Genomic DNA, 27,588 nt, shown 5'->3' with positions numbered 1-27,588 from the left:
AAACACAACAAGTATATCTCTGAGAACAAAGGAAAAAAACATTGTGATAAATAAGAGCTGAGAACACAGCATGGCCATAAACATGTCTAAAAAATCTCATTATCTCCTCCAACTCCAAAACAGTCCTACATTGTTCAAGGCATTTGATCTTCTCTGGATCTTCATCTTTGGATGTAAACCATGAGTCAGTACCTCTGCAGTGACACTGAGGAGAAAATGAGATTTTAGACATACCCTAACTTTCTCTAGATAGAATTCTTATTTCTGATCAGGTGGGAAAAGGTTGTCCTGCTCCTGGAGATCAACTGTCCTGGATCGCTTGAAAACTAAAAGCAGGTGTGTTTGATTAGAGTTGGAGCTGAATTTTCCAGGACAGTAACAGGATCGGGAACCTCTGCTTTAGAAACATGTGATGCTCTGTTTGTATGCACCGTAGAAATCCATTACATGGAGAGAAATCCTGAAATGTTTTCCTCAAACAAACTAATTTCATTATGACCTATTTCTTTATCACACCACATAATCTTAGAATAGTTACTTATGAAATACTAGCAGTATATCAGAGATTTTTTTTACCCAGCCCCTCTTGTTCAGACTTGGCATACACTCAGGTTGCCAGATTCCCTCTCAGACCCCTTTCATTTGCCAGCTTCTATGACTGTTTTCCACCAACTGGCAACCCGGGATCCAAACAGGATTGGGTGAACTGACAGCGGTGGAGAATAACTGACTGTAGTATTGTTTTTCTAAACAAGCATGTTAACTTAACATGCTTCTTAAATATCTGAAAACATATTACAGCATTTTTATGCTTTAGTAGAGTTAAAATCCTACATACAGCACCTTTAAAGTACTGTAAAGATATCTTATGCACTTTTAAGACTACGGTATTGTTTACACACATTCAGACAAATCAGCATCAATGGTGAGTCAAAACCAAAGCATGTGTCCCAAAGTGTTGCCAGTGTCCAGACCCCCCACACTCAAAACAAACATCCCCTCTGCCTCCAAACCTCTGTCTATTGTAATTTTGCCTGCCCCTATTGTTCCCTCCACCCCGTCTGTATGCAAAAGGTGGAGTAACATCGGGTGGTGGTACATATGCTGGTGCTTGTGGTGTCCAGTCTGTCAAGGGAGGTTCGCGTTGTGGCATTTGTTTGGCCTTTTTCTGATTTACCTTGGCTCTAGCTTCATCCAGTTGTAGTTTAAGAAGCTGGTTCTTCAGTTTGTCAGTCTCTTCCGCATCTTTAGCTGATTTAGCTGTAGCCCTATCTACATGATGCACAAAATATCTTTCCCATACTTAATTTGTGCCACCTGGGATGGCAGGGTCGTCCTCCATCTTAGCTTTAATGCTTTCAGGTGCAGCTTTTAGGACAGCTGCATAAAATATATCTCTTGTAACTGGGTTGGCTGCATAATTTTCATCTAACATTTGTTCCCATTCTCCTCCACATCTCATTATGTATGCTGTGCCAGACTCACCTGTTTTCATCTTAAAAGTAATGTCCTGATATGTCGTGGGTGGAATTGGATATTTCTGTCTCAGAGCCCTACTGCGTGGTGTCATGATACATGTCAATGGTGTGTTGTGTGGTAGCCGGCTCAAGTCAGCATTCATTTCTATTTCTGCAATCTGTGCTGGAGTCATAAATTGACCAAACAGACATCTAATGTCACCTAATGAAAGTACTGTGCCGTGACATACGGTAGTAAGTTTACTCAACCACCTGCTACCTCCTAGTGTGATAGGTGGCAGCTTACCTTCAATGGCTAGCATGTCACTGTGTGTCCATGGCTGGTACTGCACGTTGACACGATGAGTCACTAATGGCATTTGAGGTGTGTACAATTGACTCTTATATGATTTGTCTGGTTCATCTATGCTCTCATCATCACTGCTGTTTTCCCTTTGTGATTTGGCTGACGACCTAGTGCGACTAGCAATGGGCCTTTCTTTCTCCAGTTCCCTTTCAGTCGGTCACTCCGAGTCACGTCGGATGACCGACGAATTGGGATCTCGCTTCGAGAGACCAATCTACTTCGAGTGTATCTAAACGAGCCAATTGAAGATTGGCATGCGCTAATCGCATCCAGCTGCCGCTGATCACAGCGCGGGTATAAATAAGCAGCGGGTGCAGCGCATATTCAGCTTTTCGCCGGAGCTGGCGTGACTGTTCTGCTCCAAAGACGATCTCACGAGTGTTGAGACGGGCGTTTCAGCGGAGGTCGTTTTCCTGCGTCGAGTGGATTGCCACAATCAGGCTGCACTACCCCCCTGTTTGTGTGCAAAACGGCTATCCCCTGTTGCCTCAGCACTAAAGAGCATTCGCGGTGCGTCTTTTTAAAGACAATGTTACGTCTGGCAAACTCGATGCATCTGGGAAGATAGCGTGGGTCTTGCTTCAGACGACGTACACCCGTGTGTTTCTGGATGCGGTTGTTACCTGGTGTTAGGTGGTGGTCACAATCGTTGCCTCGTGTGCCTGGGCTTAGCACGCTGAGGTGGCGGTTGTGGATGAATCATTTCCTTGCGGGAGGTGGTCATCTCGGAGTGATGGGCAGGCTCTGTCACCTTGAAAAAAGGGGGCGGAGCTTGTGTTTGCTCGACTTGTTTCTCATCCTGGCTGCAGACAGGTGGGCTCCATTTCGGGTTGTGACACAATGCTTAAACTCTGCAACCAGTGGAGCTGCAAAAGGGGCAGTCTGGACCCTCACGTGGGGTATCAGCTGTACCCTCTTGGGCTCCCCCTGATGATCAGAAGTCAATCGCTGCATCGGAAGGTGAGCCAGACATTTCTGGAAGTGAAGATCCGGTTTGCTCTCGTCTACCAGGCGTTGAATGTACTGGATACAGATCTAGAAATGGTGGCTATGCTTGCCCAGGCCGCCGAGGTGATCGGGATCAAGTGGAAACCTCCACTGCTTCCCAGGCCCTCGAGGCTAGATGATTGGTATTTAAGGGTGGCTCACGCTGGTTCTCAGGGCCCCACCCTGGTGCCTTACTTCCCAGAAGTGCATGAGGAGCTTATATGTCCATATGGCAGCCGCCGCCGCAGTGACGTCGCTGGGACTACTCCATATGAGACCGCTTCAACATTGGCTACACGATCGAGTCCCGAGGTGGGCGTTGCAAAGTGGCACTCACCGGGTTCAAATAACACCGGCCTGCCGCCAAACCTTCACCCCGTGGTCAGACCTCTTGTTCCTTCGGGCCGGAGTGCCCCTGGAGCAGGTCTCCAGGTATGCTGTGGTTTCACGGATGCCTCCACCACCGGCTGGGGAGCCACGTACAATGGGCATGCAGTATCAGGGGTTTGGACGGGCCCTCAACTGCAATGGCACATCAACTGCCTAAAGTTGCTGGCAGTACATCTCGCCCTAGGCAGTCTCAAGAACTGCCTTCGAGGCCAGCATGTACTAGTCCGCACGGACAATATACTGACCGTTGCGTACATCAACCAACAAGGTGGTCTACGCTCCCGTCGTATGTCGCAACTAGCCCACCACCTCCTCCTCCTATGGAGTCGGAAGTTCTGAGGTCGCTTCACGCCATTCACATTCCAGGAGTGTGCAACCAGGCAGCCGACGAGCTGTCGCGAGCTGCACTACCCGGAGAATGGTGTTACGGCCCAGGGCCTTGGGGGAGTGGGGATTATTTGTCTGCCACCCTCTGCCGCCCTCTGTTTGTTTGTGCAGGCTCATCAGGCTAATTGTCCTGCACCTGCTGGCCTGCACTAATCTACTGCTCCACCTACATCACTCTGTATATAAGTGGAGTGGAAAACCTCCTCTCGCTCTCTCTCTCCCCGCGCTTTGGTTTGCGCTGCTCTGCACCGGCCCGGCTCGGCTCCTTTACCGCGCCCGTCCCCGCCTGCCTCTCTCCCGATTCATCATGCACATTTGAGTTTGTCTTTTGTTTTACGCACCACACTCATGACGCACCATTCACCTGTCCTACACCCACACAACACCACCCACACCACTGATTTACAGACACTCACACTCCACAACTTCTTTTGTGTTTAACTTAATATTCATTTCTGTCAATAAATCTTTATTTAGCACCTTTACCCGTTCTTGTCTCCCCTCCTTGTTATGGCCCTGAGCCAGTCATAACAAATTGGGGGCTCGTCCTTTTCAAATGAATCCGCGTTGCTTTAGTTGAGTAAATGAGTTAAATTTGTCGTTTTTTTGTTTAACTAGTTTGGATTGACCGTTTGGTCGCGTCGTTTTCAGCTCCTGTTTGTTTGCCTTTTGTGAATGAGCTGTCTGTGCGCTTGATTGGCATATAATTCGGGAAAGATTCCGTGTTGTCATGGTCCTTATATGGATTTGGTTGCGCTCAAGGGGAGACTTGTCTAAAGTGGTGTGTTTAGTGCGGAGCGGAGATTTAGCCATGGTGTTTGTCAGTGGTAGCTGTGTTCAGGACGGAAAGGTAAGTGTATAACTTGTAATGTTCACTGAGAGTTTAAAGATTGAGAATCCCTTGTAGGTTTAGCGGCGCTTCCCAACAGGGGTTGTGCTGCGTAACTATTTAGTGTGGAAGTTAAGAGCGGGTCGTAGCTTCCCTTTTTCCCTGTCCCGGCTCGGGAGCGCGCTGTGGTTACGTGGAACAATCAGCTTGCGCATAAGAACCCATCGCCACGCTTCCCAAAGACTAGGGGTGAGTTTTTAAGTTTTTTTGGGTAGGTAGTTAGCGGGATATCTCGTTCTTTGTGTGGTGTACATTACCCAAGGTATCACTTAAGCGTAGGATTTGTTTAGCCATGGATGAGGTTGTACAAGATTTCATTGAGTCGCCATGTGAAAGTGGTTTAAATCTATGTACTAAGAAGCAGTTGATTGAGCTTGCTGAGTTTTATAAACTTGATATTGGAGATACAAAAAAAGTTAAAGACGTTGTTAGACTTACTTTAAGGGAAAAGTTGGTGGAAAAGGGAGTTTTGAAATCTGTTGGGCAGCCAGGTGAAGTGTTTTTTGCACAGAGTACTACAGGTTTGTCTTTTGAGCAACAGAGGGAGTTGCTTTTGTTAAGGTTAAAGGCGGAGCAAGAAAGTGAGAGGAGTAAGCAAGATTTGGAGTTTGCAAAATTAGATGTGGAGAGACAAAAACTTGAGTTAATGAGACAAGGGAGAGTTAACTTTGATGAGCGTGTTTCCCATGGAGCTAGAGATGAACTTAGTGATTTAAAACTGGTTCCTAGGTTTAACGAGAGAGACCCAGAGACTTTTTTTCCGTTGTTTGAGCGTTTGGCGGAAACGCGTAGTTGGTCTGAACAGACGCGCGTGTTAATGCTCCAGTGCGTGTTGACTGGTAAGGCGCAACAGGCGTTTTCCTCTTTGAGTAGTGTCGACAGTGCTAAGTATTCGGAAGTTAAATCTGCTGTTCTTAAAGTTTTTGAGCTTGTTCCTGAGGCGTATAGGCAGCGTTTCCGGAGTTGGAGACGTGGGGATCGCTCACATTTGGAATTTATGCGTGATTTAGTAACGCACTTTGAAAGCTGGTGTTCTTCAGCAGGTGTTAAGACACTGGAGGATTTGAAAGAGCTCATTTTGTTGGAGCAGTTTAAAAATTCAATTTCTGAGAATATTTCGGTGTACATTGGAGAGCGTGGAGTTAAGACGGTGGCGGAGGCTGCTGCACTTGCGGATGATTTTTATCTAACGCATTCCATGAGTAATGGTTCAAATTTTGGTGCGCGTGCTAATAGTCCGGTTCAAATGAATAGAGAGTGGGCTGATTCAGAGGTTAAAGGTGGAAGGCTGATGCGTGAGTCAGAGAAAATTTGTAATTATTGTCACAAGCATGGACACTGGAAAAATGACTGTTATCGAATGAAGTCTTGTCCTAAACAAACTTCCCCTAGTCGTAAACCAGCAATGTGTACTGCATCTGTGGTAGCTTCTATTGTGCCCGAGGTAGAGTTCGATCTAAAATCTTTTTTGCCGTTCATTACAGAGGGAAATGTCTCTCTGCCCGGGGATAATGAGCGTGCGCGTATTAAGATTTTGCGTGATACCGGGGCAGTTAATTCATTCATAGTTGCCTCAGCACTTCATTTTTCAGAAAAATCATTTACTGGCTCCACCATTCCTATTGTGGGAATGGGCCTTAATGTAGTAAATCTTCCACAACATAAGATGATACTCCATTGTAATTTTTTTCAGGGTGAAGTTTGGGTAGGTGTGCGTCCTGCTTTGCCAGTGGATGGTGTCTCTATGATCCTGGGAAATGACATTGCAGGTAGTAGAGTTTGGGCTGATGTTCCTCCTCCTGCCCAGGTGACATTAGAGCCTGTCATAAGCAGTGTTCCAGATAAGAGTAAAGCAGATTTTCCTGATGTATTTAGTGCTTGTGTAGTGACAAGGTCTACTAAAGTGAAAGCTAAAAGTGAGGAAATTATTTCTCCCACTAGGATGGATTTTTCAGCGCCTGTTCTTCCTTGGTCTGTTTTACATAGTGAGCTGGCTCAGGAACAGAGAGCTGACAACACATTAAAGGAGTTTTTTGATATGGTTTGTCCTAATACTGAGGTTACAGATCGTCCTCAATGTTATTTTGTTCAGAATAATGTGTTGACCAGGAAATGGTCTCCTCAGTTTGAAAATTTCATTTGTGATCCTATTTATCAGGTTGTTGTGCCTTTAAAGTTTCGTGACACTGTATTACAGATTTCTCACGACCAGTGTGGGCATCTTGGTATACGGAAAACCTATGATCGAGTGATGAGGTATTTCTTTTGGCCTCGTTTGAAAAAGGATGTGTCTTGTCACACATGTCAGTTAACTAGTAAACCTAATCAAGTACTACACCCTGTGCAATTGAGTCCCATACCTGCTATTGGACAGCCTTTTGAACACTTAATTGTAGATTGTGTGGGCCCGTTGCCACCAGCTAAATCTGGTGTTATGTACTTGTTAACAGTAATGTGTCAGAACACTCGGTATCCGGCGGCATTTCCACTGCGAAGTATTACAACTAAAAACGTAGTTCGTGCTTTGAGTCAATTCATCTCAATTTTTGGTCTTCCACGTATCATTCAGACTGATCAGGGCTCAAATTTTTGTTCAAAGCTGTTTGCACAAGTTTTGAAACAGCTTAAGATAAAACATAATCTTTAATCTGCTTATCATGCACAGAGTCAGGGTGCTTTGGAAAGGTTCCATCAGACTCTTAAATCAATGTTGCGATCTTTTTGTGTCCAGATGCAAGGGGACTGGGAGGAAGCACTGCCCTGGATGCTGTTGTCTGCTCGTGAGGTGGTCCAGGAGAGTACAGACTTTAGCCCAAATGACCTTGTTTTTGGTCATAAGGTTCGGGGCCCCCTAGCACTGTTGAAGGACGGCTGGACAGAGTCAGATCCGCCAAGTAACCTTATTGACTTTGTAAATGGTTTTAGGTACAAGTTGTATGTTGCTCAGGAATTAGCTAAAGAGAAGTTGGAAGCTGTACAGGGAAAAATGAAAAAGCTTTATGATAGACGCACTGTTTGCAGAGAGTTTTTTCCTGGTGATCAGGTGTTAGCCCTGTTGCCACTAGTAACGTCACCATTTCAAGCTAAATTTTCAGGTCCATATTCGGTGGTAAAAAAGCTTTCAGATCTAAATTATTTAATTTCCACTCCAGAACGTAGATCTAAAACTCAATTATGCCATGTAAATTTGCTAAATTTGCTAAAACCTTATTAACCTTATATGACTCTGGAGAGAAAGAGAAAATTCAGGTGCCTAGTGTTCAGCCTCAGGGTCTGTCTGTCTCTTCCTCAGTTGTGGCAGAGCTAGGGGGTGAACCGCCAGATCCTGAGGAGGCTGTAACGACTGGTCATCTAAGAAATGGGGAGTCACTGCAGAATTTGGAGAAGTCTTTGTCTTATTTAGACACGTCAAAAAGCTGGGCTCTCCACCTCCAGGGTTATACACTGGACATAAGACACATCAGAGGCCGTGACAGCGTCCCCGCCTGCCTCTCTCCCGATTCATCATGCACATTTGAGTTTGTCTTTTGTTTTACACACCACACTCATGACGCACCATTCACCTATCCTACACCCACACAACACCACCCACACCACTGATTTACAGACACTCACACTCCACAACTTCTTTTGTGTTTAACTTAATATTCATTTCTGTCAATAAATCTTTATTTAGCACCTTTACCCGTTCTTGTCTCCCCTCCTTGTTATGGCCCTGAGCCAGTCATAACAATGGAGACTCCATCCCCGGGCGGTTCAGCTGATTTGGGAATGTTTCCAAGCCGCTCAGGTAGACCTGTTTGCCTCTCCAGAGACTTCCCATTGCCCACTGGCACACAGCTGGCCGTGGGGCCTTGCAAGTATATATTTCCCCAGTGAGCCTTCTTGCACAGACAATGTGCAAGGTCAGGGAGGACAAGGAGCAGGTCTTGCTAGTAGCACCCTACTGGTGAAGACTTGGTTCCCAGAACTTGTGCTCCTCACGACAGCCCCTCCTTGGCCGTTTCCTCTGAGGAAGGATCTTCTGACTCAGAGACGGGGCACCCCTTGGCACCCGCGTCCAGACCTCTGGAAACTCCATGTCTCTTCCCTGGATGGGACGCGGAGGCTCTAGGTGACCTACCTCAAGGGATAGTTGACACCATTTCTTCGGCTAGAGCGCCGTCCACGAGACAGGCCTATGCCTTGAAGTAGAGCCTGTTCATCGAGTGGTGTTCTTCTCAGGGTGAAGACCCCCGGAATTGCCCTATCTGTCGTGCTTATCTTCTTGCAGCAAGGGTTGGAGCGAAGGCTGTCTCCCTACACCCTTAAAGTCTACGTGGCTGCAATCGCTGCAAATCATGACCCCATAGATGGGAGGTCTGTGGGTAAGCATGGCCTGATTATCAGGTTCCTGAGGGAAGCCAGGAGGTTGAATCCCCTCTTGGGACCTGTCTGTAGTGCTGACAGCACTGCAGTAGGCTCCGTTTGAACCTTTGCCAGCAGTTGGGCTAAAGTTCTTTATCTATGAAGACGTTGCTCCTGCTCGCATTGGCCTCCATCAAGAGGGTAGGGGCCCTGCAGGCTTTTTCGGTCAACGATTCGTGCCTACAGTTTGGGCTCGCGGATTCCCAGGTAACACTGAGGCCACGTGCCCAAGGTTCCCACTACCCCCTTCAGAGACCAGGTGGTGAACCTTCAAGCGCTGCCCCTGGAGGAGGCAGACCCAGCCCTGACGTTGCTTGTCCCGTCCGAGCACTAAGATGCTACGTTGACCGGACACAAAGCTTCAGGACCTCAGTCCAGCTCTTGTTTGTCACGGAGGCCGGCAGAAGGGGAGTGGCGTCTCCAAGCAGAGGATGGCTCACTGGATAGTGGACGCCATTACCCTGGCCTACCAAGCACAGGGTATGCCCTGCCCCCATCAGGTTGCGGGCACACTCAGCAAGTGTTGCATCGTCCTGGGCAGTGGCTCGTGGCGCCTCGCGGACAGATATGTAGAGCTGCGAGCTGGGCGACCCCTAACACGATCACTAGATTTTATAGCCTACGTGTGGAACCGATATCCTCCTGTGTTCTCACCTCACGGGTAGAAGCACTGAGAGTCCCGGTTCAGGTCGGCTTGTTAACCGCTCCAGAGCGTCCATACAGTAGACTCTGTCAAGCTCCTCCATTCCCCTCGGCAGCCAGATGTTGCGGAGCATCCGGCGCCAGGCCCTCTCGATGAATCCGTGAGAACCGGTGAGGGCTGGGAGCCATGTAAAGTACCCCAAGAGGACTTTATGTGTGTATTTCCACGGCATAGCCTTAGAGCCCTGTGTTTCCCTGTCAGACCATCTGCCCGTCTAAGAGGGTTCAATCACCTCCAATTTTCCATATGCAAACTGAAATACTGTCCATATGCGTATTCGTTCCGAGACCTCCTACGGGAAGGCTGGACTTCCGCACGTCCCTGTTCACTAGAACGTGGGACGTCTCCCAGTGTTCCAGTCTTACGAATGGGTAGGGTTTACAAAAGTAGCTGGCTTCTTGTGGTTGAGCCCCGGCCTACGCCGATAGACTGAGGGGGCTTGTGGGCTCCCACAGGACACTGGAAGAGGCAGCGTCCATGGCGTTTTGGTAGGGGTCCCAATTCGTCCGTCATCCGACGTGACTCGGAGTGACCGACTGAAAGGGAACGTCTCGGTTACGTATGTAACCCTCGTTCCCTGAAGAAGGGAACGGAGACGTCACGTCCCGTCGCCACGGTGCTGCACCTCTGCTGAAGGGGCCGGGTCACTAGCTCGGCTCCTCAGCGAAAAGCTGAATATGCGCTGCACCCGCTGATTATTTATACCCGCGCTGTGATCAGCGGCAGCTGGATGCGATTAGCGCATGCCAATCTTCAATTGGCTCGTTTAGATACACTCGAAGTAGATTGGTCTCTCGAAGCGAGATCCCAAATCGTCGATTATCCGACGTGACGTCTCCATTCCCTTCTTCAGGGAACGAGGGTTACATACGTAACCGAGACGTTTCTTACCTTCTATGATGTCCATAGTCCCTATAATGTTTACCTCATAAGCATCTCTCAGTAGTCCCTTATCTTCCTTAACTGCTACCTGAAATCTTTTCTGCCTGTAGTCCTCACTTCTCTCAACTGCAGATTGTCCCTCACAAGAGTAATTCTCTGATTCTCGGTCCTAAAGGGACCGTTTTCTGTCCAATATCTGGTCCAAATGCTACTACCATAGTTTCCCATTGTTCATCTAATTCCTTCTCTCTACCCTCTTTATCTTTTGGTGGTGTCTGTGCTATTTCCATATCTACTACATTCAGCCATTGCGTCGATACAGGGGGACATCCATACTCATCACATTCTTTCTCAAACTCTACCATTTTACAATCTTCCTCTCTACAATCTTTCTTTGCTTAATTAAATATTCTACACAGTTCTTCTATTTAGCGATTATCTCTTATACAGTTGTAAGCACAATAATGCAACATTAAACACTTCCACTTACTTTTAATAAAACAATGTATCAACAATAATGCTTCATATGACTTAAAATAAACATTAACAACTGGATTTAATGCATTGACATACACAAGCAGGGAAATATCTTACAACGATCGTATTATATTCCACAATTCATTTCAATTGTTGAACCTTTCACTCAAAAATTTACTAGCTCGACGACTAGAGGGTGCACCCAAATTATGGTAATTTACCGGACTCTCAGTGGAGGGACTTCAACCCAAACGTGATAATTTACCGGACTCTCACTGGAGTGACTCCAACCCAAACGTGGTAATCTGAGTTCCGTGTCTGGATAATGAAACTTCCAATTCCTTCTAATCTCCTCAAACGATCACATCGGGGTCACCAATTTGTTGGACTAATTATTTTCTGCGCTCCATGCATATTCTTTTATCGAAAAGGAGACATAAATCTATATTTCAAATTATTTATTTGACAGATGCATATAATACAAACATCAGCTGCTGAGTTCATTCACACAGAAAAGTGTGCTCGCACTCCAGCAGTTCTCAATATTTATCATCATCTCTCTTCAGTTCACACCCCCTTGAGTTATCTGACTCCATTGCCTCATTCGTGTGTTGTTCCCTCTTTGCTGGAAAGCTGACCTCCTCATTCCATCTGTGACTTATAGAACCTGAAGAAAGACATACATTTTTAAATAGTATGTTAAAAGTGCATTTTGTGCTCCTAGAATCTGTGTTTTCATTGTTATATGATAGGGGGCGCTAGTACACATCTTCTGGACTGAATTTGGTCAATTTACTTAATTGTTTCTAAATATTACAAGCAATTCAACAAATTATAATGAAGTATTATTAATCAAATAAAATGCTTACAGTTTCCCATTAAAAATGAGAAAAATAGCATGAAAAAAATTCTAAACAAACAAACACTATGCTATGAAAGCCAGATAAAATGTTAAATGTAAAGTGAAAATATAAAATGCTAAAATGTAATATTCATGCACATGAATTGTGCAAAATTTTGCTAAGATTTTTACCATAGTAAAAATTGACTTGACTGTCCGTTAAAAAAAATCTATATAACCAAAATAGAAATGGTCTAAGCAGGTATGTTAATGCCAATACCATTTGTGTAAATGCATGTATTGCTCTAGAATAAAGTATTCAAAGTCATGTTGTTGATGTCAAATTCAGTTCAGTGTGATTGCTATATGAATGACAATACTAGCTACGATATTTGGCCAACAAGGGATGCTTAGTGCACATGGAGCCAGTCAGTCCGGTAGGAACTAAGAACCCACAAACACACACACACACACGCTAGTTATACGCGGTTTTCTCAGTCGCTTTCAGCTCCAGTGGTTAACATTTAAAGCTACATTAAAATGAGACACATTAACCACAACTTGATGAGTTGGAACGAGCTTTCTAAAATAGAAAGAAATGTTACGTTAATGCCTTGACTTACCTCAGTTTCATCATGGAATGCCTTGAGATGTTTCTTAAGGTTTGTGGTGTGTTTTCCTGGCTGCATGTCTCCCCATCTTTTTCCTCAACACATTCATGAAAGTTGAAAGTTCAACTTCCAAATGTTGTTTTTTCTTTTTCTCCCAAAGACGAACCTCAGCTCTCCCCAAAGGGTCCCTATCTCTGTGTCAGACTTTGTTGTCATCTTCTAAATAATGCCGCGAGTGAGTCTTGAGGAAGTGTCTGCTCATCTGATGCAGCTCTTAAACTGAGACACAGGAAACAGAAATACTGTAAATAATAATACAAATGCGACTAAACAGGAAATAACTAATTAGCGTTAGAAGATTTTATTTTGTCTTTCTTTGGTCAGCAAAACGAAGAGACATTTTAGCTAGTTTTTGTTTCGTAAACCACATTTAGTCTCATTTTCATTCATCAACAATATTCCATTATACATTTAACTACTGTCATCATCACATGAACAGCATTTACGTTGCTTCTCGTCTCATTTTTGTCACAGGATAAAGGTTTGCTGACAACTATATTTGTAGCACTGCAAGCTACATCTAAATGAGGGCTGTCCAAACTCGGTCCTGCAGAGTTTTAGCTCCAACTTGCCTCAACAACAGCACAGACGTTTCTAACAGGCCTAGTGAGAGCTTGATTCGCTGCTTTAGGTGTGTTTAATTAGAATTGGAGCTAAACTCATGTCTGACGGAAACAGCATTGGTCTGGTTAGCAATGTTTGAAGTTGGTAATGGCGATTTAGGAATTCTTGATCGATTTAATGTCTTCTTTATTTGAGTTGTAATTTTGTTCTGTTTTTTTAAAATGCTCAATCGTCACTTCATTAACGCTCATTCATTCACAGAATTATCTTATATTGACTTCACTGATTCAGTGTTACTTTAACACTCTGTATTATGCACATAACTGAGGTTTAAAGGGATGAAGATAAAAAAAACAGCATAAAATTTTATCTGACAGCAATAAATTTTAATTAACAACCTGTAGAAAAACAGTTACTTAGCGTAAACCCTGCTGACAGTAAATTCCTATTAATTCAATGAAAAAACAGCAATTTACTGTAAAGAAACGTAACCAAACAAAAAAGTAATTTTACTGTAATATTAGTGAAGCGCCACAAAAAAAAAAACAGTTATGCAAAGTCATGAACTGATAAGGAGAGTAAATATTTAACTGAACTGTATTAATGTGTTTTTGCACAAGAGTTGTGTTAGTTGAATGTAGTTTTGTGCCTGATGAACCACAGACACTGATGTTCTGCTGCTATATTAAAAGTAGCAACTGTGCGGTTGTTTAAGCAGCAGTAATCTTTATTTTAGTTCTACAGCACATGCATGCATGCTATTGTAAGGTCCACCCCTTGCCAAAGAACAGAATCTAGAAGCCTGGTCCAAGGTTTAATGCACATTTGGATTTATCAGCATTTAGTTTCAATTTTGATCTCGTTTCCAATTTCAAGTGGTCGTTACTTTTAGGCAAAATCCGTAATTAAGAACTGATCACAGATAACGATTGCCTATTCATTTATACATAACATCACTCCAAATACAACGATTTATTGTTGGGTAGGTAAAGTTGTATCATACCAATTTTCACAATTAAATACATCACATAAATTGCTTAAAGATTTATTTTATATGAATATAATTTCACTTCTTACACTTCTAACGCATCAGACATTGTGTTTAATGTGTCACTATGTTGGATCTGACTGTGTGTTTCAGGAAGTCTTGAGACTTTAACACAGTCTGTGTTTAACCGTCTGTCATCATTCAGTCAGTATGGAGCTCAGTCAACTTCCTCTTGTGTTCTGTGAGTATTGCTTTCTGTGCATGTATTGCAGTGGATGATAATGTCTAATGTAATGTACACGGTATCAGCTCAATGCTTTTCTTTTGTGTTTTTAGTGCTGATTTCAAATATCTACTCTGGACAAACTGAAGGTGAATGAATTGTATTCTTCACTGTTACAAACTAGCTGTAAAAAAAAAACTCTGCAAAAAATAAATCAATTAAAAAATTATTTAAAAATATGAAAGAAAAAAATAGTGCGAATCAAAACTTATCTAAAACATATTTTTAATTTTTGTATGCTTATGCTCTTTTGTATAAGTGTTTTTCTGCCACCTTAAAAAAAAATAATAAAACATTACAAGATGAAAGTAATATTTTGAGAATAAACTCAAAACATTAAGAGAAAAAAGTCTTAAAGTCGATTAAAGATTAAAGTTGAAATACTACTAGATTAAAGTTGAGGTTCGTATGCAGATTCTGGATGTCCGTGAATTTACATAATTCTGCTTTAACCATTATATTCATTTTAAATGTTTGGCTCCCGGTGCCACCATGCATTTGCACTCTTTTTTCTTTTTCTTTTCTTATAGTGAACATGTTTCATAGGACAATTAATAATGGAGTATAACAACTAAAGAAAAATACAGTCTAACCTATTATTTTCTTTGTGAATTATCATTGTACAGAAAGACTGAAACCCAAAGTGATCATTAAACCTGATCAACATGTGTTCAGAGGAGAAACAGTCACTCTCAGATGTGACATATATGATGAAGGAGTCACTAGCTGGAGATACTTCTGGTATAAAGAAGGTTTAGGCAGAGTTTTCAGTGATGGACAGGAACTCACAATCAGTTCTGTTACTGAGTCTGACTCAGGTGAATACTCCTGTGATGGATTTAAAGGATCGAATGGGTCTCTCCGCAGTGATGAAGTTACTCTGACAGTATCAGGTGAGTCTGATCATCTGTTCATACACACAAACACACATTTCATATGTTATTAATAAGTGATTTCTCAATTTCAGCTTCTAGAGAAGTTTTCTTAAGTGTTTCTTTAGTGGGTAAAAAAAAGTGTACAAACTTGTGTTGCCCTTTGAATCTTTGACTAAAAATAGGATTCTTGTATTGATCTCGAAATGAAGATGTTGATGAAGTTTCTGAAGACTTGATTATCAGACACTGAACAATATATTGTCAACAGCTTTTGTTTCTATTTATAATATTATATTTTCCATTGGTGACCTCTTTGCCATTTTGGATACTTTTGTAAGCGTCTGTTGATGAAGGTCAAGCTCTTTTCTGTGAACTTAAATGTGGTGGGTTTGAAACCAATCTAGGGTGGTTTTGCACCTGAATGTTCCCCTATGCAAAGAAAATATAGTTCCTTATAGATCTGAATTATCAATATATGAAATGATTTATTAAATCTCCAGAATACTATATTGTGCTAATGGACTACAACATATTTAATAGTACATAAGAATTTGCTGCTATTCATATACTGACAAATTAGTGACAGTGTGTTTACTTAAATATCATAATATATGTTTTCATATTCAGTAACACACTTTATAAAATACAGTCATGGCCAAAATTGTTGGCACCTCTACATTTTTTCCAGAAAATCAAGTATTTCTCACAGAAAAGTATTGCATTAACATGTTGTACTATACACAACATGTTAACATATTGGAACATAAGCTAATATGACATAATGTCACACAAATCTTCAAAAATGGGTTGGAAAAAATTATTGGCACCCTTTTAAAATTGTGGATAAATGAGACTAAACTCACCTGGAGTAAGTAAAAGGTGTGGGCAATATAAAAATCACACCTGAAAGCAGATAAAAAAGAGAGAAGTTGACTTAGTCTTTGCATTGTAAGCCAAAATCCCTCTGGGAAAACATCTTGTGGACAGATAAGACCAAGATAGGGCTTATTGGTAAAAGCACATCATTCTACTGTTTACCGAAAACGGAATGAGGCCTACAAAGACAAGAACACAGTACCTAGAGTCAAATATGGCGGGGGTTTAAAGATGTTTTGGGGTGGTTTTGTTGCCTCTGGCACTGGGTGACTTGACTGTGTGCAGGGCATCATGAAATCTGAGGATTACCAAAGGATTTTGGGTCACAATGTAGGGTCCAGTGTCAGAAAGCTGGTTTTGAGTCCGAGATCTTCCAGCAACACAATGACTCCAACCATACCTCAAAAAGCAGCCAGAAATTGGATAGCAACAAAACATTGGAGAAAGTGGCAAGCAATAAGTTCAGATCTAAATCCCATTGAACACCTGTGGAGAGATCTTAACATTGCTGGTGGGAAAAGGTGCCCTTCCAGTATGAGAGACCAAGAGCAGTTTGCAAAGGAAGAGTGGTCCAAAATTCCAGGAGAGATTTGTAAGAACCTTATTGATGGTTATAGGAAGCAACTGATTTCGTTTATTTTTTACAAAGGGTGTGCAATCAAATATTAAGTCAAGGGTGCCAATAATTTTGTCCGGCCCATTTTTGAAGTTTTGTGTGACATTGTCAATATACACAAAGAGAATAAATGTGTGTAGCAAAACATGTGTTAATGCAATACTTTTCTGTGAGAAATACTTGATTTTCTGGAAAGATTTCAGTGGTTCCAACAATTCTGGCCATGACTATATTGTAGGTGCACAAAAGATGGTACTGAAATATATTTTACTCATGCACACACACACATAAATATATAATAAAATGTGTTTCTTGCACATGAGTCATTACATTTAAGCAACTCTAGTCTAGAGCAATGAGCAGAGATCACAGAGAAGTATTTATATCACCTGTTCAGTGTCAGAATGGAAATAAAAAAACTATTTATCATACAGTATTTAAAACAAAGACAAACTGTAAGGACACGCCACTTCTAAATATTGTGGGTTGTTCACATGCTGCTATAGTGATAATGTATGTATGAAAAAACACCCGTGGTTCTGCTGCTTAATGAGGCCAGGGGCGAATGGAAACTGTCGAGCTTTGTTCATGATGACCACAAGGCCACAGTGTGACAGATCACCAACAGCTAAACAGCAGTGAACCACAGCAGCAAAAAACACTGCCAGAGCCAGCAACACATGAGTTATACCCAAAATCATGAAGACAGGACTGTGGATAGTTCAAAGAAAGTGGATGGTTGTGATGAATCAACAATACTATATATATATATAATAGAAAATATCAAAACTAATTTTTCATTTAACTGCTGTACTTTCATAGTATTTTAATGTAAATGCACTACTGTGAGCATCTTTGAATGCTATGATTTCATCTCAGGCATCTCACACAAACTACATAATTTTCTTGTAGTAGGGTCTGCAGATGTAATGGCTATACCATAAAAGCACCTGAATGGAGTTAAGTCATTTTTAAAGCATTTACTGTATGATTAGAAAATAGGCCAGTAAACAATTCACACATCAGACAAAATTGCATTGCAGCAATTATTTTACATTTCGAGGTATGGAACAAAGCAATATAAAATCAGACAATATGCGCAGCTATACAATTATTGGACAAAGTTTTACATATGCCATTATAATTAGTGTTCTATTTTAATTTATCTTGGTCTTACTATTATAGCTTAAATAAAATGCTAAATATAATCAGGCCTTTTAAGGCTTTGCCTCATTTTTGTATTTAGGTCTGTCCTCGCTGCAGCCTGCAGCACGATGACTTACTGGACTTTATCTACGATGTATGTAGTGCATGTTATATATATATATATATATATATATATATGTATATATATATATATATATATATATATATATATATATATATATATATATATATATATATATATATATATATATATATATGCCTCTGTGGCTCTCTCCAATGGCCACTGGAAGGAGCCTTCATAACTCATTGTTACAATATATGTAAAAGGTAAAGATAGTTCTAAAATCGTTCTAAATATTAAAGTATAATAAAAATGGAGAGGCCACACCCCAACTATAACGATAAAGGCAAAGAGGGTTTTTTTTACAGTGCTAAATTAATTAAACAAATTAAACAATTTTTTTTGTTATAGTGCAAACCTCTAATGAAAGTATGCACAGCACAATTTCTATTTGGCATATTTTATTGATTTTGGCATGCAAAAAACTGCTAAATTCATATGGCATGTCTGGTTCAGTAAACAAAAATATGGTATGCATGTGCCTATAATTCACAGCTGAAATGCCAGCAGGGCAAGTATCAGGTCAGTCTGTGCGCTCATGGTACTGTGACACAGCCACAAAATAGAGGAAGAGGGGTTATTTCAGAAATTGAAATAATTTCAAATATTTACAATTTTGTGATGATGACTGAATATATTTTTGTTATGGTTATTTGTATCTATATTGTATATTGTATGTTATGTGTGTTTTGGGGGGGGCTGTATGTGGATGTAGTGATGATAGAGCTGGGCAATTCTTCAGATTTTATCAGTTAATTCAAATTTAATATTTTGTGACTTTTTTTTTTACACCAAGGAATCGTAATTTTGGATATAAATATAGTATTTAAGCATTTTCATTGTAGCCTGTTATTTCTGAAAATAAAACATATTACACCCATGACAAAGTTTGTCAGGCATCTTTTCTGCAAAGACATTTAACAAGTTGTAACACCCAGCCAGCAGAGGGAGCCATCGCCTGAGTACTAGCAAACTTGAATCTCATTAGTAAACACATTGTTGCAAAGCTCAACATCCCTACTCAACCATGCACCCCACCTATCAAAATCAAAGACAAAACCCCTTACACTCCAGGTTGGTCTATTCCATCAAGAAACCATTACCTTATAAATTGTTGATTCACCCAAGCATGAGATAATCCTGTCATTTCCATGGCTTTTCGTTCATGACCACCACTTCTCTTGGCATCACATCGACTTACTCCCCAATGTCATGCCTCCTAAGAGAAAGGTTTACCCACTCTCAAGAACTGAAAGTCAAGCCATGGACGAATACATTGAGAAGGCACTCGACTCGGGTTTCATCCATCCCTTCACATCACCAGCCGCAGGATTCTTCTTTGTCGAGAAGAAAGCTGGAGGACTGAGACCTTGCATAGACTACAGAGGTTTGAATAACTTTACCATCAAGTTTTGTGACTTGCTTCCCTTAGTACGCTCAGCACTTGAACAACTGCAAGAAGTCACCATTTACACAAAACTAGATTTAAGAAACGGCTACAATTTAATTAGGATTAGGGAGGGCGATGAATGGAAGACTGCATTCCAAGGCTGAAAAACTTTATGCGAGTCAAACCTCTTTCCTGGGATACCTTATCAGTCACCATGGAGGCAGGATGGATCAACAAAACGTTCAGGCTGGAACCGAATGGCCTCAACCCACGACAGTCAAACAGTTCCAAAGATTCTTGGGCTTCGCTAAATTCCACCGCCAGCTCATCCACAATTACAGCTCAGTGGCATCCCCTCCAACATCTCTTTTAAAAGGAAGACCGGACAAATTAAAATGGACTAATGAGGCCAACCAAGCGTTCCTTGCCGTGAAAGAGAAATTCAAGTCTGCCCCCTGTTCTTAAGCACCCTGATCCCAAATTACCTTTTGTAGTGGAAGTCGATACCTCAGACTGCGCAATAGGAGCAGTCCTATCACAAAGATCCGGTCAACCTATCAATCTTCATCCATGTTCTTTTCCAGGAAACTAACCACTGCAATTAAAATGTGGGGAATAAGGTGGGTTGTCAATGAAGGCAGCCATTGAAGAATGGCAGCACTGGTTAGGAGGTGCAGTGCACCCATTCCAAGTCATTACCAATCACAAGAACCACAAGAACCACAAGAAATGACTGAACCCCACGTCAAGCCCGCTGGTCCTTGTTCTTTACATGCTTACAGTACACAGTAACCTATAGTCCAGGCAGTAAGAACAGTAATGCCGATGCCTCTGAAAGCTGCAGGATTACCGTCACATAGAACATTTCACTGCAGAACCCATACTTCCTCCGTCTGTCATTCTTGCTCCGCCTCCTGGGATATTATGAAAGGGTTGCAAAGAGAACAACAACGTGAATCACCCCCACTTTACTGCCCCCCTAGAAATCAGTATCAGGATCTGGTGATCTGTCCAAGGGGCGCATCTAGGTGTTCTGGTCTCTGATGAACATAATCTCTGAGTCCTGATCCGCCATCTAATCTGGATACAAACTGAGAAACAGAAAAAGAAAGAAACAAGACTAATTTTAGCATGGATGGCATTCTTTTTACGATGTCATGAATACCTTGTGTGTTTTCCGGTTCCAGCCGATTTAATTAATGCAGCCTAGCAATCCTTTAACGGATTTGAATAATAAAAGTGTATTAGTGTGTTATCTGTAGGTTAGGTTAAAAAGATGTGTCTTTAATCTAGATTAGCTGGATGCTCTCTTAGTGTCTCACTGGGCAGGCCGGAGACTCAGAATCAAGTGTCTTTTTCACTGCAGTACTCAGACTCAGAACGGAGGTGTTTCTGTTGTCTGAGACTCAGAACTATTGATCTGCTGTTGTCTCACCCATGTGGGCACAGACTCAGAACAGAGGAAGGGTACCCGTATTTCTTTACGATGAGGAGGTGGCAATCTGGTGCTTCTACATTTCCTTGCTGTGATAGGCTGATCCCATCACGGTGTGGCCAGTTATAAACTGGGCCATGAAACGTGCTGTTCAGTATCATGGTTGTAAAATCTATCTGGGCCATCAACATGAGAATCACGTGATGCCTATTTTCTATAAACTGGGATGTTTTTTTCTGTCTGGGATTGTTTGTGGATTATTTTTCCTGTTATTCCTGGAGCATTGCAGGTAGCACCTGAAGGCTGGTATTTGAACATTTGTGTCTCATTTGCACTTGCCTAATAAATAAAATTATTAGATTTGACACAGTTGAATGCAGAAGCAGTTTATTTTTTGAATTAATAATTTTAAATCTGAAACAGGTTGAATTTTAACATTGTTTCAGCTCACGAATCTCAACAATTGTGACAATTAACAAAATATTCAGATAAACCTCTTTGAACATCACAACGGAAGCTACTATAAAGTCACAAAAATAGCAATAATTAAATCAAGTAATAAGAATAAAACATTTAGAAAATTCAGGTGCATAATTTATTTATGTTGCATTGCATTCTGGGAGTCATTGATGAGTTTCTGTGCACCCAGAATGCACTACAACATGATGCTTTTTGTGTATTGTCACCATTGTTGAGATTCAGGGTTAAAGACTTACAGATGATGGCTAATTAAATGATAGTTGTATATTAGTGAGGAGTGATGAAGGTAAATATTACAATCATTATAAGCATAGACTGCAGACCATTTTCTACTACAGTTTGCGTGTAGCCCTTTCAAACAGTGCTGCACAAGCTTACAGCGCATCTGCACTAGCCAGGGTCAAAGTTCAAATCTGCACTGATAGTGTTACTAGTCAGCTGCTCAATAAGCAGTTCTGTCTCTGAGTTCTTCAGGCAGTTCCTTTGATCTCATGATTCTCTTATGCTCTGACACGCATTGTGAGCTGTAAGGTCTTATATAGACAGCTGTGTGGCTTTTTTTAATCAGGTCCAATGAGTATAATCAAACACAGCTGGACTCAAATGAAGATGCAGAACCATCTCAAGAATGATCAGAAGAAAGGGACAGCACCTGAGTTAAATATGAGTGTCACAGCAAAAGACCATTAGATATTTCTGTTTTTCTTTTAATAAATCTGCAAAAATTTCAATAATTCTGTGTTTTTTTCTGACAATATGGGGTGCTGTGTGTACATTAATGAGGAAAAAATTAGCTTAAATGATTTTAGCAAATGGCTACAATATAACAAAGAGTGAAAAATTAAATGAGGTTTGAATACTTTCCGTACCCACTGTATAATTTAATGAGACATTCAGTAAGTGCATTAACAGCTGTACACTCTTAATACAAATGTTTGGGGACAAAAATAATTGTTATTTGTTGTCATTGTACAGAAAGACCAAAACCCAAAGTGATCATTAAACCTGATCAACATGTGTTCAGAGGAGAAACAGTCACTCTCAGATGTGACATATATGATGAAGGAGTCACTAGATGGAGATACAGCTGGTATAAAGATAATTCAAGAAGTGTTTTCAGTGATGGACAGGAACACACATTCAGTTCTGTTACTGAGTCTGACTCAGGTGAATACTCCTGTGAAGGATCAGAGATCAGAGGATCACGCCGGTCACACACGAGTGATAAAGTTACTCTGAAAGTATCAGGTGAGATTCATCTCTTCATACAGATATATAACATAGTGTTAATAAAACTTTGTACAGCATTTTTAAAACTAAAATCATGATAATCAAAATATTTTTATTATTATCATCATAATATTCTTATCGAAAAAATATAATGGATCATAAGTTATGTTTGATCAGTTGTTTCATCAATGAATACTGAAGCAGTGGTAACGTTAATGAGGTTAAAGACATTCATTGAGTGATGACTGACAATCATATGACAAATACCTTACAGAGATCTGCTGTAAAACTTTAAGAACTCATAATCCCACTAACTTTATATTGACAGGTCTTCCTAAACTGACTCTGACAGCTGATCCTCAGAGTCCAGTGTTCACCGGAGACTCAGTTACTCTGAGATGTGAGGGGATTCAGTCACAGAATGGATGGGAGTTTCTCTGGAGAAAAGACTCAAACCCTGAATCTACTGAAGATCAAACTAAAACAATCAAACCTGAGAAAGTCTCTGATGGAGGAAAGTACAGCTGCAGAGCTCGAAGAAGAGGAAGATGTTACACAGATTACAGTAAAGCTGTAACAGTAACAGTATACGGCAAGTATTTTTACATAATGAACATATAATTTAATGAGACACTCAGTAAGTGCAATAACAGATGTGTTAAAAACAAAAGAACCTGTGTTATATTTTAATACACGTGTCAAGTTAAGGGTACATAACACACAGAAGAGTTTTACACACTGCTTTTATATATATATATATATATATATATATATATATATATATATATATATATATATATATATATATATATAAAATAAGAACGTTAACCTGGGGTTTAGGAATGTACAGTGTTTGTTTGTAAATACCCAGGATTAACATTTAACCCTTGGTTTAGTATGGGCAGTGTGAAACGTGATTACAGGTAAATGGACTCTGTTTATCCAGGGTTTAGTATAACCCAGGGTTAACCATTTCAAGTGTGAAAGCAAAACTTCAAATTAACTTATATTTAATATTCATATTTATCTTATATTTAAGAACTCAGTATAAAGCCTTCACACCTACAAAAGTCTTTTTAGTTTTATCATATTTATTTCAGAAAGATACATCGATTTACGATTTTCTCACTGTCACTTATCGTCATGAATCATGACGCGGATCTTTTATAGCTGGGACATCTCCATCTTTCAGTATCAAATGATGTGTTAATACAGCAAATACAGGGCCTCAAGAGAGAAATGGTCGCCAACCATTTAAAGAGCTGCTTATCGTGATCATGTGGGAAAACTCTCTGGAAACATCATTGACACTGATGGGGCGCTCTGAGAAATATCTTGGAACATTATTTCTCCTTGCAGAGAAATCCATTTACTTGACATGAGTGCATCCACGTCATCCACTGATTTAAAAAAAATAGTAAATTTGGTTAAGAGCTTGTGGAGTGATGCAGGCAGCAATGTGACTGGATGATATTCATGCATTAAAACTATTCATTGTATTCATTGTTATTTGTTGTCATTGTACAGAAAGACCAAAACCCAAAGTGACCATTAAACCTGATCAACATGTGTTCAGAGGAGAAACAGTCACTCTCAGATGTGACATATATGATGAAGGAGTCACTAGCTGGAGATACAGCTGGTATAAAGATAATTCAAGAAGAGTTTTCAGTGATGGACAGGAACACACATTCAGTTCTGTTACTGAGTCTGACTCAGGTGAATACTCCTGTGAAGGATCAGAGATCAGAGGATCACGCCGGTCACACACGAGTGATAAAGTTACTCTGAAAGTATCAGGTGAGATTCATCTCTTCATAAACACACAAACACATGTTTAACATGTTATTAATGAGAGATTTCTCTATTTCAGATCCCAAATCAGTTTTAAGTGTTTCTCCACAGAAGTGGTTGACTGAAGGAGATCCAGTGACTCTGATCTGTGAGGTTCACAACTTCTCTACAGGCTGGACGTTCAGCTGGTTCACTTTAACTGAATCATCAGGTAAGTTATGATGTGCTTCATGTGGAAACATCTGAATTAGAGATTCAGTCCAGAATATCATTTAATATATTGTCTGGTTTTACAGGTGGTTATCATCTGCTCTCAGACAGCAGCAGAGGAGCAGGAGGAAGATACAGGATCAGTTCTGCTGCTGTAGATCACACAGGAGTTTATGTGTGCAGAGCAGAGAGAGAGAAATCATCTTATAAAACACAGTACAGCAACAAACAGCTGCTGTGGGTCACCGGTGAGGTCAAGCACAACTTAAACTACTGGTTCATACTGAATAAAGAGAGTTTGTATAAAGCTGTAACTGTGTTCTCAGGTGTTTCTGCTCCAGTCTCTCTGAGGGTCAGTCCCAGCAGAACTCAACACTTCAGATCTGACTCTCTCTCTCTGAGCTGTGAAGACCAGAGTAACTCTACTGTATGGAGAGTGAGAACATACACAGACCTCTGGGGACTGAAAGATTGTTCATCAATACCTCGAGGATCACACACAGGATCTACATGTACAATCAGTTACGTCTATACATCACTCACTGGAGTGTACTGGTGTGAGTCTGAATCTGGAGAGAAGCATCATCCTGTTAATATCACTGTACACTGTGAGTCTGTGTTTCTGTTTTATTCATTTCACTGGTGTGTTTACAATTATTGCATGAAGCAGGATGATTAGACAAGTGCATTAATCATCAGTGGACAAAAACAAAACAATAAATAAATAAACAACAGTTATACAGTCAGTGTATGTCTGCTGTGTTTCTGTAGCTGAAGTGATTCTGGAGAGTCCTGTTCATCCTGTGACTGAAGGAGATAGTCTGACTCTACACTGTTTATATCGATACACTCCATCAAACCTCAGAGCTGATTTCTATAAAGATGGATCACTCATCCAGAATCAAACTACAGAGATGATCATCTCTCCTGTCTCAAAGTCACACGAGGGTTTCTACTCCTGCAAACACCCAGAGAGAGGAGAGTCACCCAAGAGCTGGATCTCAGTCAGACGTGAGATATGAGAAATATAAACTATTGAAATATTTCTGGACACTTTACAGCACTAATCTAAATGTTAAACTAAGTCTCTGCTTCTACAGGCTCAGTATCTGAGGATCTCAAACCCATGATAATTGGAGTAACAGCAGGACTGACTGCAGTCTTCATCGTTGTCTTCTTGGTTCTGCTCTGGAGCTACAGAAACAACAAAGGTCTTTTTAATTTTACATCATACATTTGCAGACGCTGACTCTGTTCCTAAACAGCTTCTACTCCACAACAGCTAAAATGGTTTTCTTCTTTTAACCTTGTCTCCTAAACCTGTTATGTCAACTGAGTTTAGAAGGTTTCTTCAAAAGGTTTTCACAGCAACCAATCATCATTACTAGATTATATAAGCAGCTCTCATTGCACCTCAGATCTCCTGCTCTTTTTGTCTTGTTCTCCATCTAGATAATACTGCAATAGTGGGGTTGAACCCGGAGCTCAAGCCGAGCCTCTGGTTTAAACCTCCTGTAAAGACAGCAAGCCGAGTTTATTTATCATTAACCATAAAGACTGGATGGGCAGGCGGATCAACATTTTACTAACATCTAAAAAACCTTTTTCTGCTTTGAAGAGCTTTTTGTGGATTGAAAAATTTTCAATGTTAGTTAAAGTTAGTTATTCCTGGATCCAGAGATGCTTTATTTGAATTTGAAGTTTTATTTGAACAGGTGTTAAAACTCGGTCTCCTTCTACTGTGAGTCAAACATCAGACCAGAACCAGAGTAACGCCGGATACAAGACACTGCTGACTGGTCAGTCTTCACCCATTAACCATCAATAGATACCCTCAAATATTTACAACAAATTGAAGATAATAATTATTAATTATAATTAACAATGTTTCTAAAAAAAAACAAACAAAAAAAAAAAACCTCACATTATATACACAAATATTTATTAATATTATACATTCAAAACATGTACATTTGTTACAGGAACCGCTCATATTTATGCCTCTGTCGATGCAGCTGATAATAATGGTAAGAACCATCTTTTTATCACGTGATGTCTGTGAATAAATGAAGCTAAACCAAGTGTCTTTTTCCTGGTTGCAGACAGTGAGTCTTCAGAACACATGTATGCTGAGATCGAGCTGAAATCTACAAATGAACAGAAGAAAAATGAGGAAAACAAAGGTCATTTAAAACAAAAGCTTGCTCTAATTTATGATGATAACAAGTATTTTTACCAAATATCTGTTTGTAGTTATCATGTTATATATATATATATATATAGTGTGTGTAGTATTAAAATAACATACCTTGCTTATATATTTTATATATATTTATTTATAGATATTATATATATTTCACAAAGAGTGAGGACTAATGATATACTGTTGTCATCTTTATAGAGAATAAAAGTGAGAGTTCTGAATGCTTTTACTCTAAACTCACACTGAAAACAGATCAAGGTAAGTCACCATAAAATCATCACGGTTCTACAAACTGCATCTATAAAAGACAATCGAGAACTGGAGAATTCAAACAGAAATCATCTATATAAATTGCATTTTGAATTTATGTATTTTCAGGTGCTGGATCTAGTGATGTGACGTATGTTGAGGTGGATTAAAAATATCAAGAGGAGAAACCTTCTGGTTACAAAATTCGTGGATGATCTACAAGTGAATCTACAAGTGAATTTTTATTATATATTATACAGTATATATTATATATATATATATATTATAAAAATATATTACAATGATTTAGTATTGCATATTGGTTTATACAGTAAAAGGGTGATCATTTATTGTGTGTGTGTTATGTCCATTTGAACATATTTTGTTGATCATGCAAAAAAAAAAAAAAAAGAGAAAGAAAAACAACACAATATATGTTTAGCTAAGTCTATTTTGTGCTATATTGAGATATTTAATGTTATATTTCTGTTAAGGCTGTGACTGTAATTTAGTTATAGCTGTGTTTCTGTCTTTTACTCAGATGCTCTCAAAAATACTTAAAGTGCAAAATAATGTAAATATAGAGAAAATCACCTTTAAACTTGTCCAAATGAAGTTCTAGCAGTTGATATTACTAATTAAAAATTAT

General features: G+C 40.3%; 1 protein-coding gene across 1 annotated transcript; it reads left to right on the top strand.

The window, feature by feature from the left end:
* Positions 1–4,318: 4,318 nt before the first annotated feature.
* LOC122359418 (sialoadhesin-like) lies at positions 4,319–25,736 on the top strand. The gene is given in 13 exon segments (XM_043259711.1): positions 4,319–4,438; positions 6,171–6,284; positions 7,209–7,371; positions 14,164–14,251; positions 14,969–15,186; positions 22,229–22,501; positions 22,812–23,079; positions 24,015–24,283; positions 24,357–24,500; positions 24,574–24,735; positions 24,814–25,095; positions 25,259–25,498; positions 25,579–25,736. Coding segments are annotated over 13 exon segments (2,499 nt in total).
* The last annotated feature ends 1,852 nt before the right edge of the window (positions 25,737–27,588 follow it).

This window comes from Puntigrus tetrazona, chromosome 15, assembly GCF_018831695.1.
Source record: "Puntigrus tetrazona isolate hp1 chromosome 15, ASM1883169v1, whole genome shotgun sequence".
Taxonomy (NCBI): domain Eukaryota; kingdom Metazoa; phylum Chordata; class Actinopteri; order Cypriniformes; family Cyprinidae; genus Puntigrus; species Puntigrus tetrazona.
The sequence above is the reverse complement of the archived record's forward strand: the minus strand, read 5'-3'. Positions and strand labels throughout refer to the sequence as shown.